The 17,844-nt window shown below is 42.5% G+C and overlaps 1 protein-coding gene across 9 annotated transcripts in view; it reads left to right on the top strand.

Annotated features, from left to right (window-relative positions):
* The window catches only part of ttll7 (tubulin tyrosine ligase-like family, member 7), a 112,291-nt gene that overhangs the window by 88,040 nt on the left and 6,407 nt on the right, over window positions 1-17,844 (top strand). For all 9 annotated transcript variants that reach the window (XM_063496247.1, XM_063496248.1, XM_063496246.1 and 6 more), the window contains 6 exons: window positions 997-1,228; window positions 4,351-4,646; window positions 5,732-5,866; window positions 8,403-8,483; window positions 10,488-10,648; window positions 16,445-16,618. In XM_063496247.1, coding sequence (XP_063352317.1) covers window positions 997-1,228; window positions 4,351-4,646; window positions 5,732-5,866; window positions 8,403-8,483; window positions 10,488-10,648; window positions 16,445-16,618 — 1,079 coding nt within the window. The remainder of the gene's footprint in view (window positions 1-996; window positions 1,229-4,350; window positions 4,647-5,731; window positions 5,867-8,402; window positions 8,484-10,487; window positions 10,649-16,444; window positions 16,619-17,844) is intronic.

Here is a 17,844-nt window from a genome sequence, read left to right as displayed (position 1 = left end):
CTCTGTCTCTATCCTCCATCACTCACCCACACAACTACCCAGCAGTGGCTGTGTAAGCCCCGTGATCACTTCCTGCCCATTAATTTGGGTGGGCTGACAGCATTGCCCGAGCTGACTGTTGAATAACAGATGTATAAATGCTTTATTAATGCTTTCAGTGTGTCCTTTTCCACACACTAAATTTAATAAACTCAAAAAGTAAAACAAACCAAAGCAACAAAAGAAAGCTTGCGTTGTGAAGTCAAGCATCACCTCTTAAAAGAGCAAGGTGAAAATACTTACAGAAGCAGATATTACAGCAGCAAGTTGGTGTCAAAGGCGCTCTTAAAAGTTTCCAGAGCTCTTGCTTTTTCATTTGCACAAACAAATTTATTAAACTAGTTAAAGAAAAAAACATTACAATATTTACAAAAAGCCTGCTTCACTTTAAACTTGACCTTTACGTGTCTAATCAGGCCACATTTGTTCTGCGCATGAAGCCAGCCATGTTCCTTTTTATAGGGACAGCTTAGAAAGCAGCGAAGGTGTGTGATTGTGTATTTGTGCATAATGAGCCTGCAATTACGTGCACACGTGTAGGCATGCGGGCTAGCCGTGTCACCGGCAGGTCTCCCAGTGACAGATGGTAATGAGCTTCGGGTGAGGCGAGGCTGACAACGTCTCAACATCTTCATATTTATGTGTGTGTGTTTGTGTGTGTGTCTCGTTGCACTTTTGTCCTTGTGAGCTTCTGGTGGAGTCGCAGACCTTTGGAAGGAGGACGCGTTCCCAAAATGAGGTCATTTTGGATGGTTTGGTTTTAAAAAGCAAATAAATTCAGTGCAGCGTCCCAGGAGGATAAAAGCAAAGATGTTTATGTGTGCAAGAGTGTGTATCCATGTGTGAACTCTCATTTCTTTTTTTCCTGTATAATTATGAATGTACGTATACTCCTGTGTTCTACTCTAATTTATAGTATGACTGTAAATACGTCCTGTATCTGTGTACTCTTGCCAGCCCCTGACCGGCATGCCAGAATGCAGTCAGACTCCAAGACGTCAGCGACCAGACTACCTGGCTGACTTCACCAGCGGCAGCAGCGCTGATAACTCCTGCTCCTCTTCAGACGAGGAAGAGGAGGAGGAGAGGAGGAAGGCGGGAGGAAGAAGAAGTGGAGAGAAGCGAGGGGAAAAGAAAGTTTCCTACGACCTTGGAGAGAGCAAGGAGAAGAACTTGGCTGAGCGCTCAGGTAGAGGAGCAGGATGTGTAAAGGTGTCTAAGAGCGTGTTTAATACAGAAAGCAGCCAGCCATCCATCCATTGTCTTCCGCTCGTCCTTATCGTGGTCATAGGTCACCAGGGCTAACATATAGAGACAGACAACCATTTGCACTCACATTCACACCTATGGGCAATTTAGAATCATCACTTAACCTAACCCCACTAACTGCATGTCTTTGGACTGTGGGAGGAAGCCGAGTACCTGGAGAGAACCCACGCAAACATGAGGAGAACATGCAAACGCCACACAGAAAGGGAGCTGTTATCTGTCCTTGTTTACTTTCTTCTGTGCTCGCTTGCTTTCTCTCCATTTCTTAGTCGCCTCTTTTCTTTCTGCAGTTTGTTTATTTCTTCCTCTTTCAGCTGAAGCCGTCTGATTACGAGCATTACCCTAATTGCTAAAACAACCTTGTTTTTGAGATTTGTGAATGTGAACAGTCGCACGCCTACATATTTGCACATTTTTAATATTTTGTGTTTGAATTTCAGCTCTGTCAGGATTTACTTTGACTATGACAGAGACTGAGATGTAGACTGGAATTATACAGTGGGACTAATGTATAATGTATAACAAAGCTGACATGTATGTCCTGACCTTTGCATTTATAATTTCAGGACATACGATACGTAGCCTGAGGGATGTACTACAAAGAGAGATTAATTGATTAGCGAGCTATATTGAGCTTTAAGCCAGATTTCAGAGAGGTGGCTCTCTTTTTACCTCGTAGATCACCATAGTAACTGATACTGAAAGTATCACCTGGTCCAGAGAAGATTATGTTCAGAGTTTCAGTTCAAAATCAGCTGCAAGTGTCACCTTTTCACTGGCTGTTTCATTTAAACTATATGAATATGGTTTTTTATTATATATGCAACCTGTTGAGCCGTAGTACCACCAGTTGAAACTGTGCTTTACATTGGTTATACTGTACTGTACATTCATTCAGTAACAGAAATGTTTGCATAATGCATTAATGTTTTTATGCTTGGCTGTTTCATAGTGTCCCAATAACAACTAATAAAGCACTGATTAGGAAAGAACCTACAAAGCCTGCTAATGTATCTTTGATCAGATACATTTGTAGGTTTTTTTATCCCCGAGAATATCTGTACAATCAGTGAAATGGATTTCACTAAAGTGATTTTAGCGTCTTCTTTATTAGGCCACAGGAGAGTGTCAGAGCTAAACACAGCGAGTAAGCTTTAATGTTTAAATGGATGCACTTTAAAGTTGCAGTGCTCTAATGTGCAGCTGTCGCATTAGGAATGCATCGAGAGCACACAGAGCTCTAAAATAAATATATTAACTCAAGTTGGTATATTTATTTTACCGCTCTTGGTGCTCCTGTGATGATCGCGATTTCAAAAGAAGTGAATTTCTGCAGCGTTACTCTCTAATCTTATTTGCAGCAACAGCGTTGTATTTTTTATGTTCTGTATAGAGCTCTAACATCCATTCCTCTCATAATTTCTCTGATTGGGGTGAGAACTTTGCAAGAGAAGAGTCGAGTGACGCGTTAAACTCGCCCTTTTATGTGAGCATGCACACAAATTTAACAAAGAAAGTTTTTTAAGGCGGTGACTGGGATTTTAGGTTTTGTGAAGCCAGCTAACCCAAGGAAAGCCTGGTTAGGTTGAACTTGCTTCGTAGTGCACCCACTGGTGTATCTTTCAAATTTATCAACATGTGAAAAAACATGTTTAGACTTGCAAATTCCCATTTCCAGTTACACGGACACACACAAATGCTGAGAACTGCTGATTTGATTAGCATCTGTGGTGCACGCTCTTCAATAACAAAGCAGGTCAGGTTTGGTGGTTTGAGTTGGCAAGTGCTGCGAACAGGTGTTCATCAGCCTTCTCGTTGTCTAATTAAAGCCTAAGCTGAGTGACCGTGGCCTGTGACTTGACGAACGTGGATCTTTGTTGCCGAGCTGCTCACACTAAAGACGTCTCCTTGCATCACAATCGTGGACCTACACATACACAAATGCTGCAGCGCTGAAAAGCACTTGAGGGAAGAAAAGTGTCCTGACCAGTGCAGTTCCAGTGAATAGAAGGTGAAAGCAGAGGCAAAGATGAAGAGAAGGAGGAATTTTTATAGAAAGAGAAAAAGGACTTTGTTGTGCACCTTGAAAACACCTTGAGTTTAATGCTGAAATAGTCTATTTTATAGTTAGAGTGATAAGTCTCAAGCATTCCCTCAATTTCACATAAGTCGCATACATCAACTCACTTTCAGCTCTCAGAAGTGAGAAAGGGAGCACCTTTCATTGCAGCCTATGTGGCGACCTTGGAAAGAAAGAAAGAAAAAAAAATTCCTGGTTGCATTATGGGTTGCCATTCCAGACAAAAAAAGAGGACCCTTGCATGAGCTCATTCTAGTTGTTACAAAGTAAAGGACAAAGCCATGAAAAAGCCCAACTTTTGGACAAAGCGTCTACGGATGTGTGTGTATGCATGTGTGTGCAGAGAGAGACGGCAACCTTGCCAAGCCCTACTCCATACCAAGCCACCAAAGGACTGCACGGCTAAGCCACATAATGCTCTCATTTGGCAATGGCCGATCCTCAGAAGGGTTAGCGGCGACATGGACACACGCAAACACACCCATACTTGTGTGCACACTTGATGTCAGACACACACACAGTGCACCAGCAGAAAGCACACACTAATACACTGGCTTGTGGACAAACTGGAAGAGTTTCAAGGGTGATAGAAAGTGTCACTGTGGGTTTTCTACTTCATTTTCCATCTGTGTACATGTGTTCATCTAATGTGTGTGTGAGACAGACAGAGGCATGCTCTTTAATCCATCCCCAAACCAGACAGGACTAATGTTTAGTTTCTGGTTTTGGCTACACATGCTGCGGTTGTTAATAACACACACAGTGGATCACTGGGCCAGTGTGCCAGAGTGCAGCTGTGGGAGTTTTAATGCCACACTTCATCTCCAAAGCCACCCAGAGACAGATAGAAACCAGAGGAGAGAGCCTGACAGTGACAGAGGCTCTGAGACAGGCTGAAGAGAAGAAACTGAAGTGTGACAGTGAGTCACTCTACTCTTTCCATCTCTTCTGTTTCTCTACAGGCCGCATGCATTGGAAACCTCCAATCAAGTCGCTCAAAACGAGCACTGCCCCGTCCACGTCACCATCGCTTTCTGGCCCAATCCGGCGCTCCATCTCGTGCCCTCGTTCCATCGCCTCCCTGTCGTCACCAAATGAAGTGCGGGCATTGTCCACCAGGCCTTCCCCTACGGTTCCCGTGGCCACACCCCTCGTCAGGCCGAGCTCCGCCACGCTTCGCTCTCATTCGCTGAGCCGCAGCGGCTCCGCTCACCGGGTGCCTCACAGCAACAGCCTGGGGACCATCCACTCCAATATAGTAAGATACTCAACGCACACACAAAGTAGGGTTAAACTTCAGAATATGTCACGAGTTGTCAGTCACAAGAAATGTATTAAAAAGTTACGAAATTTTGCAATCTTCTGCCGATCCACTACTCCAGCTAGGATTAAAATAAACAATCGAGAATTACTCTACAGCTTTATCACTAAAGATCGAGGTGCGTATTCCATCATATCGTTACCCTTTTCACCCTTTCTGACATATTGTACCCAGACCCGCTTAGTATCGTTTAAACAGTCCGGTCAATACTGTATAGGCCCGCTGGAGCCCACAACAATAACCTTCTGTTATGTTGCCATCTGTTGCTTTCCACCTGTCTCCTCCATTCCCCTTCCTTTTTTAAAGTGCCCTGGTAACCTTTGGATGCAGTGGAATCAAATAAAATAGAGCCGAATGAGTTTTGGCATTGAGAGCAGAACAAAGTGGAAAGCCTTCATACTGAAAGAGGCCATAGTAAGCACCACAACACGTAATGTCCTTCCACATGAATACGAAATGACATGAGATCCATTATTTCACCCAGAGTTTTTCGCCATCTTGCACACTCGCGTTTCCCGTGTGAATCAACTGCACAGGAAACTAAATATAGGTTTAGCAGTGAACACGCTGCTATAGCATAATGAGCTGTATTTCACTGAGCTCATTTTGAACGTTACGGAAACTCAGGCGGGAGCAAAATTTATTGGTGAACCTGGCAGCACATAAATCTCAAGCAAAATTTACTGTGATAAATAGAAATAAATAATAACTAATAATATATTTATAACACATATATAAAATGTGAGCAGTATAAATACATTAGTCAATATGTATAAATGCTAAAAACGTAATATTCAAGTGCAACTCTTAAGAACTCAAAATGTGATAATAAAACAAAAATAGAATTTTCTCGTCACGTTCAAGAACATAATACCATTAAGTAATGAGTAATTATAACATAAATAATCTGGTAATGGCCCAGATTTTTTTAGGCCTAATAAACACATCCGATTACACAATATTATTAATTACAAGCTGTTTTTTTTGTCGAGTTTTAATGCTTTGCCTTTACGTGTCTGCAGGGCGATCCGTTGATAAATCTGAGGAGTAAAGAGCAGGAGGCAGAGCTGGTGCGTCAGACCCTGGCAGTGCTCACCGCCATGAGGATTAGGTTTCCGGGCAAAACTGAAGAGGAAGCCGAGGGTGTGCTGGATGAGGTGAGTCAAGGATCGCCATTGTGCAATATGTGCCTGTGTGAAATATTTCACAAAATAATCAAAAGGTTATTTTTGTGTGTAAGAAAATAGAGAGACGGAAAAAAGGGGAGAAAAATAAAGTGGAAGACAACATGGAGTAGTGTTGAGCGGGAGTCCAGACTCGCGGTATTCCCAGAGCCCCTCTGTGACCAGGTGCGGTCACTGTACAGCCTAACTAAAAGTGACCTCCTCACTTCCCCTCACAATAGCCTGTCTGCTCTGGCTCGGTTCCCATTGTCTTTCAAACGACCCCAGCAGCAACCTGTCGAACAGTTTACCGCCCCGCACTATTCCCCACTGCCCCTTTGTATAAATCAGTTCCTCCTCTGCTTCTGGTCAGGCCTGGACATCCTGGTGTGTACATGTTTTCACAGGTGTGATTGTGCTACAAATTATTACTTGAATTTATGTAAAGAAATTGGCTCATAAAGCTAAACCTAGGAATTAGGAACTTAAAATAGTGGTCAATGAAGGATACTTTTGTTTTCTTTAAATATCTGTTAAAACAATCAGCATCCGTATGCTAGTCCTGGGAGCTTGCAGGTAGCTAAAGATTGGGATTAATACACACATTTTCCAAATGATAGTAACAATAATAATAGTTTCTCAAACAGAGTTACACAAGCCAGGTAATAAAATGCAAACCATGCAAAGCTCGAGGATAAAACTTACAAATATATCAAGCAAAGTAACCACATTCTTAAAATGCAATAAAATAACAATGACAGAAGCAAATGTAGTGTTGGTCTGGATCCAAGCAAGTTGAGACGCACACCGAGTTGAGGCCTAAAAAAAAAAGAAAATTAGGTCATCATGTGAAAGGTCAGACAGGCACTTTATTAAATGTTAAAAGTTAAATGATCATTATGTTTAGGTAAGTCGTGTAAGAATGGCCAAACAAGTGGACAACTCCTGAAAAATTAACAGCTTTCTTTTTTTTTGTTAGGGCAAGCCACCAGCACCTTATTAGTGGCCTCACACAAACACCTTAAAGCAAAATGTGTGTGTGTGTGTGTGTGTCTGTGTGGGTAACATCTGGGTGTGTCAGGGTTGTGGGAGACAATTACCTCCACACCTGTACTGTTAACGAACCCTAATGAGAGCGCCGTGGAAACGCAGATGAACAGCTGCACCTGTACTGTTGACTCTTTGCCTCAGGAGAAAACGAGTGTTCACTTGGCATGAAAACAATCTTTGGCGTTTTTTGCTTTCCATGATTTAAACTTGGGTCTAATTGGGCTAATGATGTGTTTGTATCCGTGTAATTGGCTCCTTTATCTTTCATTCAGAACCGTCTCTTTTGCCGTAGTTGGAACCAATAAAAAGATGAAATTGAGGGTAATTTGTGCCTGTACAAAACACATTGTGACAAATGAGCACGCAGCTTACCAGACAAAAAAAGACCCCAAAACATAAGAAGCGTTAGATGTGCTGCGGTAACCAATTTCCCACCTTGTTTGTTGGGTTCTTACTGAGAGAGAAAACTAAACAAGTAAACAAGCAACTTTCTAGAATGTGAACAAATTTTTTGCTGCATTGGTTTGTCTGTGTACGGGTGTGTACATGTGTTACTCGTGTAGGGGGGGTGGGGGGCAATAGATATAAATGTTTATACTGTCACACTGTGGGGACTCGTCTCTCTTTTGGGGATAAAAATGCAAATTGTCCAAGTTTAACTGCAGACTTGGTTTAATGTTAGGGTGACAGGGGCAGGCAAGAGGTAATAGATGGGGTAAATGTAAAGGAAAGTCAATGTAATGTCCTCTGAAATGATGGAAACCCAACTCTGAGCGTGAGCGTGTGTGTGTACACAAAGTTTGCGCTGCAGCTTCCCGATGGGAGCAGTGTTTGCAGGGGATCTAGCACGATACGTGTGAGGTATGTGCACCAGTGGGGAGATGTAGACTGTGTCAACATGACAACAATAACAGTGCCTTTAGTTACACAGTAATGCTGGCAGTGGGAGCTTGTGCATTGCAATATCCAGGACAGCATAACAACACATGCCTCCAGGATTTTTGACTCATGCGCAAAACATATGGTTTCTGCGACACAGGGTCATAACCTGTAAAATATCTATTATCTCTTATGCTACATTTAAATGATATATTTTATGTGCATTTTTCTTATTTAGAGCTTTTCTGAGATACTCTCCCAGTTTTAAAGTACTGTAAAAGTGCAGGTTTAACTGTTCTCTGGCACAGCACTCTTTAACTTGGCAGTGATAAGTTGTTGTATAGTATCTTAATGAGGACAGGGAATCTCTACAGAATAAGTTTGACCAAGACCCGCCTGCCCTGGAGTTAAAAAGGTGCGTCCGTTTCCCCCTGGAGGTGTATTCCTGGCCTCGTATGCTTTCTTATTGTGACCTTTTTTGGTTTGTTTTTTTGTTGAAACGATGCAGAGGCTGTTATTAATAATTGCACTTCTCTGCAGGTAATCTGTAGCAGTTTTTAAGGTTACCTTTCAGTTTTTAACTCCTACTTTTCTTCCACAGATTCTGGATAACTGGAAATATCATAAACCAAAGGTCGCCTCCTACTGGCTAGTGAAGCTGGACTCAACCAAACAGCGGAAGGTGAGTGTTAGCGCCAGCTTTGAAATGGCATGCGAGAGCAATCAAAAGTTGCGCTGTTTCCTAAACCCAGGCTAAGTTTGTTCGTGTCAGTAAAAAAATAAGACGTGCTTTTTTCCCGGCGTTAAAAATAGGTGCAACTACCAGTAAAAGTAAAGGTTAGTAAATCAGTTTGTGCGCTTACATATTTTGGACATTGAGAAAGGAACTCCCAGAAATACATATACGAAAAAGTCGCAAAAATCTTGCAGCTGTGTGACTCTTTGTAAATGCAGACGGGGCTTTTTTACACCAAACCTCTTAATCTGTACAGACGTCCACATTTCAGGAAATCTGAGCGAGTTCACCTGACTTGTCATTCATAGAACAGTTTGGCTCCAGGTCTGTATCAGCTCCCGTTGTTTTGTTTTTCCCAGGATATCTGATTCAAATTGTCATTTTCTGGTGGATTTAGGGCCAACTGAGTATCACTGCTTTTGGGAGCAGACAAGAAGGCAATCCCAACAAACAACAAGAGACGGTTGCAAAAAGAAGAGGAAAAAAGAGGTTATAAAAAAATAAATTGCAAAGTTGTAGCTTTTTTTTCCATCTGCAAAGACAGATGGAAATGTGGACTTTTGAATTCCAGAGAGTAACGTCCCAAAACCTGATCTTTGTCTAGTTATTAACCGTTATTAGAACTTTTTAAAAATACTCATCAAAATACTAATCAGTACCTCATACACTGTTGTCAGAGGCGTCATTCTCGGATATGTTAATCCTGAAACGGTAAAAAACAAAAAGATCTCCATTTTTCTTTTGTCACCTGCATAAATTGCCTGCCTCTGCCCTTGCCGGCGCCGGGTCTGCGCTGTCACCTTGTACAGAATGGACGTTGTTAAAACCGGCGAATGTGACAAAAATGTCACCTCTCCTACCTGTTTCTCTGAAAGCTTTTGTACAACTTTTAAAGCACGAAAATAACCTCGAAATCAAACTTCAGAGAGCGAGAGAAACAAATAAGACAAGCATGAAGATCATTACCATGTCAGACAGTGAGAGGCAGACACACCAAATAGGATGTAAACAAAACACAAGAGGGGACAAGACATGTAATGGCATCCAGTAGGCGTGTCAGTAATGATGTGATCTCTCAGCCAGTGCTTTCTGCACAACTGCGCTTGGCCGTGTTGTGGGCTGCGGTGGTGCGAGCTGATGTTTTATTTGGAGTGGAGCAGCCTAATGAGCAGCAGGCAGAGGTCAGGAACATAGCGCCCACCGCTCTGCTATCTGATTACCATACCAAAACATATCTGTGTGTGTTTACTCATCTATCAGTTTGGCTGAGTGTGTATGCATGTCTCACTCGCCTCATATTGCTGTTGGGAAATCTCGCCTCTTCGCATCCCAAACACACATGCACGCACACACAGTCAGATGGGCACTTCAGTAATGAGGAGCGAGGAATCAAAGTCAAAAGAGCCACAGTGCTGCACTCTGAGCGGGGTGAAAAGAGAAAGAAAAGGAAGGAAGAGAAGTCAGCGAGGTGGGGAGGGATGGTAAAACGAAGAAGGGATGACGGAAGGCTGGCGCAGGTGTCCTTAGACCGCCCGGGAACTTCTGACACCTTATCTCCAAGACTGACGTTGGTGCAGCAATTAGTCCTCTCCCGTGCTCTCCACCGTCTGCCCCGGCACTTTTTGTCCTGCCTGTAGAAGAGCCTTAAAAGCACACAAATGAGAAATAGGCTGCATGTCTCTGCATGCAGTCTTGCACGAGTCCACAGGCCTGAATCCAGAGATAAACCCGCTCAAATCATTTTTATCTTTCTTTATGCACATTATATGTGTGATTGCAAGTTTGCTCTCTGTGTTGGCCTCCGTCATTGCTGATTTTAAGGTGAGATTAAAAAACGAAGGAGAAAAGAAATGACAGGTGTAGCATTATTTTCCCCTCATTGTCCCATTCAAGCCTGAGCCTCTCTGTCTTTTTCATCCCCAACTCCCGCTCACTCTCTCCATCACTCAGGTGCTGGACATTGTACGTACCAATGTGCGCTCAGTGCTGCAGCGGATCTGGAAGGAGCCAGACGTAGAGAGCCTTCACCTCTACCGGCTTTTTAATCGCGTCTTCAACAGGCTGCTCTGGAGCCACGGCCAGGGCATGTGGAACTGCTTCTCCAACACCGGGTAGGTCCAGTCTGAGCCAGATGATGGACTGGGTTCGGCCACAGTCACCCTAGATAAATCACAGCTGAAGACCGCTGTGCGACCAAATTTGTTGCGACCGTGTGCAGTCAACTTGTCTCTGAAATGGTTGCTTCAAGATGGGAGCAGTTCTGGGACCACTCGCAGTCAGTCGCTGTCATCAAACCGACTTTGATGCATTGAGACGGAGTTTGATTAAACAGAGTCAAGTTGGAATTTCTGTGTAATGTGTTCGCGATAATGCCACAATTAACTGTGAAACACCTATTGCAAAACAGACAGACACAGCTTCTTACCTAAATCCCTTTATTTCACTTTGCAAACAACAAGAATATGTTAACATTATGCAGCTTCACTTTTCACATAGTAAATCTGCAACAGGATTTAGAGCTACATAGCTTTGTACACCAGTTTTTCACACTTATTAAATATTTCTGACTGAATATTCTGATTTCCTGTGGCTCCCCTACTGCATTCTTGCCACTCCATTTAAAATATTCTGGAAATGCTCCTGGCTCGAAAGTCTGAGTAAAAAAGCGAAACGACAGAGCCAAAGTTTGGGGATTTTTTGCTCACAGCTTTGAGACATCCAGCTGTGTGAATTACGGACTCATTCCCTCTCCTTCCAAAGAAATAAACACTCAACGTTGCAACTATCACTCGCATCTTGAGTGCAAAATAAGAAATGCTTTACGGTGTTAAATTTTGTACAAATTACAGTAAATTTCCTGCCATAAATGTTTCATTATTTCATGGAGTAGGGGACTTTCACTCTTTGAATCCAGCTGATCACAATAATCTGTCTGTTTATAAATTAAATGGAAATTAATTGCAAAGCTTGGCCAATCCTTTGGAGAGTGACTGCCTCACACCAGGTGACCTGTGCTTCTAAAGACTGAGTTTGAGTTTTCTGCACACTGAACCTCTGGGCAACCAGTTTGTCAATGCAACTGCTTACAGTGGATCCCAGCCAGCAAAGAACTTCAATGCGATCAGTCTCTAGTGTTTGTCGGAGGCTGCTGTCCTATTTTTACTCTACTGTGACTGAGGCCTTAGAATGACAAAGGAGTTATTGGTAGATAAGTTTGGGTGTTTGGACGAATATATCGACTGTCGTCGATGGGTTTTACAAGGGCCATTTATTTATTTAAGTAAGTTTGCTGATAATGTTGGTTGAAGCTAACAGAAGCAGTCAACAGAAATAAATATTACCACTGTTTTAACGGCACCCTCCTCAGAGTGCACCCAAAAGTAGCAGCGATTCATTTACTCAAACTCATGACAGAAAGAAAGAACAGCAGTAGCCAATGTTCAGAAAAAAGCATTTTATTTAAATAACAAAACACACAATGGTGGGGAGGGAAACAAAGACAAACTGGCTTCTTTTTTCCGCTATACCCGTGTTTACAGGCCGTTCCAGTGTGTATCTGTCTGACACACTCGACCAAACAACAAATAAGTTAAAAATCGAAATGTCTCTTCCAGCTGCGATGTAACGTTAAGTCTTTTGTGCAATTCGGCGCATCTCAAATGAATAAATAAATGAATAATCCAAAAAGTAGCTTCATTCCCTCCAAACAAAACTTAAATTCTTTGACAGGAAAACAAGCATGTTTCCCGTTTACTGCGATGTTTGCGGAGGTGGTTAACAATATTACCAGCGCTGTTGAACATGCGTCCTGAAGGTGTGCTTGTGGCTGGTATACAAGGATATTTCCGTGCCATGTGTGACATCACTGGGAGATACATTGTCCACCAAACCAGTGGATCGTCTTCCCCGTCTACGACCTCCTCGCTGAGCTAACAGTCCATTTCTATCTGCGCCTTCGCCTCCAGTGTGTAATTTGGCAATTTGTTCGTCCATGTTTGGACTTCTTCTGTGTTCTAAACGTGCAAATCAGTCTGTGCATGATTGCATTGCTCCGTCCATCAAAAGGTCTGTGCATGTGCAAATGTTTCGCGTATGGTCGGTTATTGGACTGACAATTGTCAGTTGGAAAATTTTTACATTTCGCCCAAACTTATTGGAAGCGAGCTAGCTCATCCACCCTGGTGCAATTTTATATTTCAAGGTAGAAAACCTCCTAGAAAGAGACTGGATGGACAGAAACAACTTGAAGATAAGTTGCAGAAGCAAAAAAGAAAAGAAGTAATTAATTGATGAAGAGACCTCTGCACAGAATCACTAAAATCACACATCGGATCTTTTCATTGAAATAAAATTCAGGTTGAAAATCTATATTTACTGACATGCACTGCGTAATTTCTCTCTAAATGGGCACTAAAAAGATCAACCTCTTGAAGGCTGGATACACACCAAATATCAAAGTCAAACGTCAGTTGTGTGCATGGATCCAACAAGCAGGTTTTATTGCAGACTCACACAGAGCTGCGCTACAATGGAGATAAACAGACAATTGTTGCTGATATTATTTCCACTGATGCTATAATGGTTTTTTCAGCTGAGCGTGCTCCAGGGTCATGCGAAAAAAATGATCAGTAAAAACTAATCTACGCACCTCTGAATGAAACCAGCCTCGGTACCTATAATGTGACATCGATTTAGACGGTAAGCAATTACTTAAATCAGGACTTAAAAAAAGAGACTTTCAAAAATTGCCCGTGTTATCAAAAAGAACTCGCATGAATGAATGAAAATGTTCGGGGAGTCTAATTCTTCAGAAACAACACAAACAAGTGATTACGCTGCAGGCCAATTACCACTTACTTTATTCACTGCATAATGTCACTCTTCCATCTCCATAACTAGAGGTTCTTGCACTACACAATTTCCTCCATGTCCTTAAGCCCAGTTTTCATCAATATATCAGTTTCACTGACAGCAGGGACAATTTGCCATTTTCTTTCAGTATGACTGCGGAAGAAATGGCAGCTGAATGACAGAGAATGAGTGACAGACCAACCAGACCTAACTGCACTTTTCTGAAAGCTCTTGGGCATGAAAGAAACATGTTAGTCTTTGTAGACAGGGTGCAAATTCAGGTCACAAATCTGGGCTGTTAATCAAGGCTTTTTCACTGGTGAGAGCAAGAAGAAAGCGAGGGGAGGGACAGAAGCACGGGGAAGGTGAATGAAGGCCTCTGAGTTCCTTCACTTTAGGTTGTTATCTGATACTCTGAAGTTTTATTGTGCCTTTATTTATTTATTTCTCCGCTTCTTGAAGCGACAGAAGATGAATCCTCACAAGATGAATCACTGCGGTCACAGCTCACTTGATCATGTCAGGAAGACACACCGTCCAGTTTCCACTTGCTTAAACACGCAAAAAGTAGACACGCATACCTACAGCGGAAAAAAAAAAATATTTTTATTCTACGAGACATGTGAGACACTTTACTTGCAGTGCAATTATTTTCTGTTTCCTGTAAAAGCCTGACTTGTTACCCCCTTATTCTAGTGTGCCTACCTTTAAGTATTCGTAACTATAATTATGCTGTAATTTCAAATAAAATACATTGAAATTCCATTAATTACATGGGAATGATGCCCTTAGTCGTGGGTTGTATTATCAAGTGTTACTGAATTTTCAAATTGACACCATAAGTATGAATCTCAGTGATCTCTACCTGCTGAACATTTTCCAAGTGCAATCATTTAGGAAGGAAGTCACCTACTACTTTTACATTTATTCCATAGGTGCATCTGCTAGGAGGCTGAGGGGTAACGCTGGTGACCGCCAGTATTTTTTTCTCTTCTGGGATAAAGGTGTGACTTCCTCACATCTCCTTCCTTCCATATTCCTTACAGTTCACTTGTTCAGCAGCGACTTTTCTCTTGATGCAGTGGGCTCAGAGGATGTAACCTAAGTCGCTGCTCTAAGTTCTCCATTTGTCCCTTCTCAATTGAGGGAGACTGGGGAAGAGAGTGAGAAGGTGATAGAGATTAAGGGGTTGATACGCAGTGAGAGAAGAAAGACAGCAGTTGGACAACTCCAAACTTTTATTTGCAGGAATTTGACCGATGGCTGTCTACGTTTCGGGTCTTAAAGAGCCCTGAAGATGATGCAATTTAGTCCACCGACCATTCACACAAAATCTGCTAGAGCCTACATCTTCCCCGCAGCGTGGTGCAGAGGTGTAGAGGGCTGAGTGTGTTTGTTTGTGCGTTAAAATGTTACCACAGTCAATAACTCTGCTCCCTCCTTCAGTTTAAAATCGAATCCTTTTTCTTTTGACTTCCACTACTGATTGCAGCTTTCCTTACAAGGTACTGTATACTGGGATCCACTAAAACTCTTCCTAGTGTACTAAATAATATGGTAGCAATGATTCTGGAACACATAGCCTCTATTCATTCACTCGACTGACAACTTCTGCTCTCGCTTTTTCTCATCCGTCTCTCTCGCGGGCGCTCCCAGTCTGAACGTGGTGTTTACAGACAGTAGCCGATAATTCCTGCTGTATTTCTGAAAGTAAGCAAACATTTTATTTTTTTATTTATTTTTACTGTGTGATCGCACAGTCAGTCTCAGGCCGGCTAAAATGCTCCAAGTGCTCGACCAATCAAACATTTTTTATCGCTTCAAGCTCCAACCCCAGAGGACCTGAACTTTCAGAAAATACTACCTTCCCAGGGCTTTTAGGGGGCTAAACTAATTACCCCGGAACTTAATTTAGACCCGGTTCCCTGTGGTTGAATTCCTTCAAAAAGTGCTACTCCCTGGTGAAAGCTTCCGTTTTATGGAAGTGTGGCTAGAGAAAAAGTGGAGGAGCGACTGAGCGAGAAAGAGACGGTAAAAAGAGAGCAGAGAGATTGGGCAGAAGGGGTATTGGCTCATGTGGCTCATGAGGATTAGCCAACCCTAGCCTCAGCCACCCCCATCATGCTGCACCCCGTCCAGCTTTTGTCTGATCACAGCCTGCCCAGGATCATCCAGCTAGCTTGCTAGCCTATCGTCTGGCCCCTCCCTACAGCGGGCCATGGCCCCAACATGGATGAACCCAACAGGGGGCCCTGATATCACATGGAGACAGTGAAGCGGCGCACCTCGGATAGCACACGCCAAATCCAAGGGAAGCGCTCCCCCCGCAACCTCCTCTCTGTCTGTTGTTTGATATTTTATCTGAGGGACTTAACAACAATCAAACAGCCTCGCAGCTATTGTTGCTGATGAATTCAACAGGCTTTGAAAACGACTTTGAGGAAGAGAATGGAAACGCACACTGTTTTGAACCCTTTCAGAGGAGCCACCCCCACACCCACCCCCCACCTCCCAAGAAGTGAAACGGGGTAGACATCAAACGTACCCCCCGGGGTTGTGTTTCTCAGTTGTTGAGGCTCTCTCACAGTCAGGGGTATGTCCGGGGTTGTAAAGGGGGTTAACTGTACCAGGATTTGTTTTATCCCCCCTCAGTGTGTCTGTCTTCTTGTATGTCTGCGCTGTGTACGCACGCATGGAGAGGGAAAGGCTGCGTGTTTATGTATGTGGTTATCATGCATACACTAGATACTGTACATTAAAATGATACTTTTTAAATGCCATTGACATCCAGCTGGTAATTTTGTGCCTGGAGGGAGACTGAATTAGCTCGACAAAGACTTATAGGGAACTAATTTAACAACAACGCTGTCATTACATTGTGCAAGCAACATTGACTTCATAATGATGAGTTAAAGCAAAAAAGAAGAATTTAAATATATATATATAAATATATATATATATATATATATATATATATATATATATATATATATATATATATATATATATGTGTGTGTGTTTGTGTGTGTGTTAAACTACTTCTCTCTGCTCTGCAGTTCATCTTGGGAGACCATCTTCAGCAAGAGCAGTGAGGTGGTGTCACCCCAGGAGCTGCAGTGCTGTCGCAGGCTGGTCCAGCTGTGCCGAGACTGCCTGTTGGTCGTCTACAAGTTTGTCTCAGAGTCTCGCGGGTCTTTGACCGGACTCAGCCCGGAGTGGGATGACACCAGGTGAGATGGACATCCGAGCATTTCAGCTGTATTTCTGAAAGATTCTTCTAGCTTCCCGCTGCCATAGAGAGCTAATTATCCATCCTCCATACTGTATAAGATCTGAGGGTGTTCAAATGTTGTAGGTATCCTCGTGCACAATGTTGAGATTAACTCCTGCAAAGAAAATTGAATTCAACTGTTAAAAAAATGGTAATGGATTGGTCCAGGAGGCATATTTAGAAATGGGTCTCAAATTCATTATTATTACAGTTAATTACCAGCAATAGTTTAGCCATAATGGTATCGCAACAAATTAAAGGAATTACACATTATTTGCTCTGCACATCTCTCCACTGGGCTTCTGAACAAAGATACTTATTTCGGTGTCTTCCTCCGATATTTAGGTCTAGCTGGAAACTTGTTAAAGCACCTATTAATAAACTTACAACTCTGACAAAAACCCACTGAAACAAAACTGATTAAAGTCAGTGATACAGACAGGAAAAAAAGAATTTCCAGCCCTATCATCATTATACCTCTGTCAGAAAACATTTCCTCTCTCGCCTCCACAGAGCCTTAAAGACATCATCTTCATTAGGAGACCCTGATAAAAACAAACAAGCAAAAAAAAATAAATAAATAAATCAGCCTCATTCTGTTTTTTAAGGTTGATCCCCGCAGGAGACAGCAGCTTGGGTTTGTAATGAGTGAACTTTTAAATCACATATGCTTTGGGCTGGCAGACAGGGAGGGAGCTGGGTCGGCAGTGGGAGAGAGGGAGTGTGCTGTTAACAGGAAATAATGGCCCACAGATTAGCGCTCAGGTTAGCCCGGGGCCCCTCGAGGCCTGCTTAATTCAATTAGACCCCAGATGAGCCTGTGCAGCAAATGACCTTACGAGAGAGAGCTCCTTATTTCCTGGGGCCTCACTTTACATGATTCATAACTCTTGCGCATATTTTAACAGGCTATCACTTTGCACCTACTGTATAAAAACCTCAGCTGTTAAAAAAGTATTAAGGGTTTGTGTATGGTTGAAGAGCCGGTTTAGGTTTTGACTATCCTGCTGTTGCCACTCATGTTTTTATCTTAACTCAGTTTGTTCAGATGTGATAACACGATGAAATAACTAACAACTAGAATTCATAGCTCCATCAAGCCCAGTGTATCCATATACTAGCTGTAGGTATCCTTTAAGCATGCGTTGGTGTGTCTCTCCCTATTTCTTGTGTCTATATATGTCT

This window comes from Pelmatolapia mariae, linkage group LG15 (assembly GCF_036321145.2).
Source record: "Pelmatolapia mariae isolate MD_Pm_ZW linkage group LG15, Pm_UMD_F_2, whole genome shotgun sequence".
In the NCBI taxonomy this organism is placed as follows: Eukaryota; Metazoa; Chordata; class Actinopteri; order Cichliformes; family Cichlidae; genus Pelmatolapia; species Pelmatolapia mariae.
This window is presented reverse-complemented; position numbering and strand designations above follow the sequence as displayed.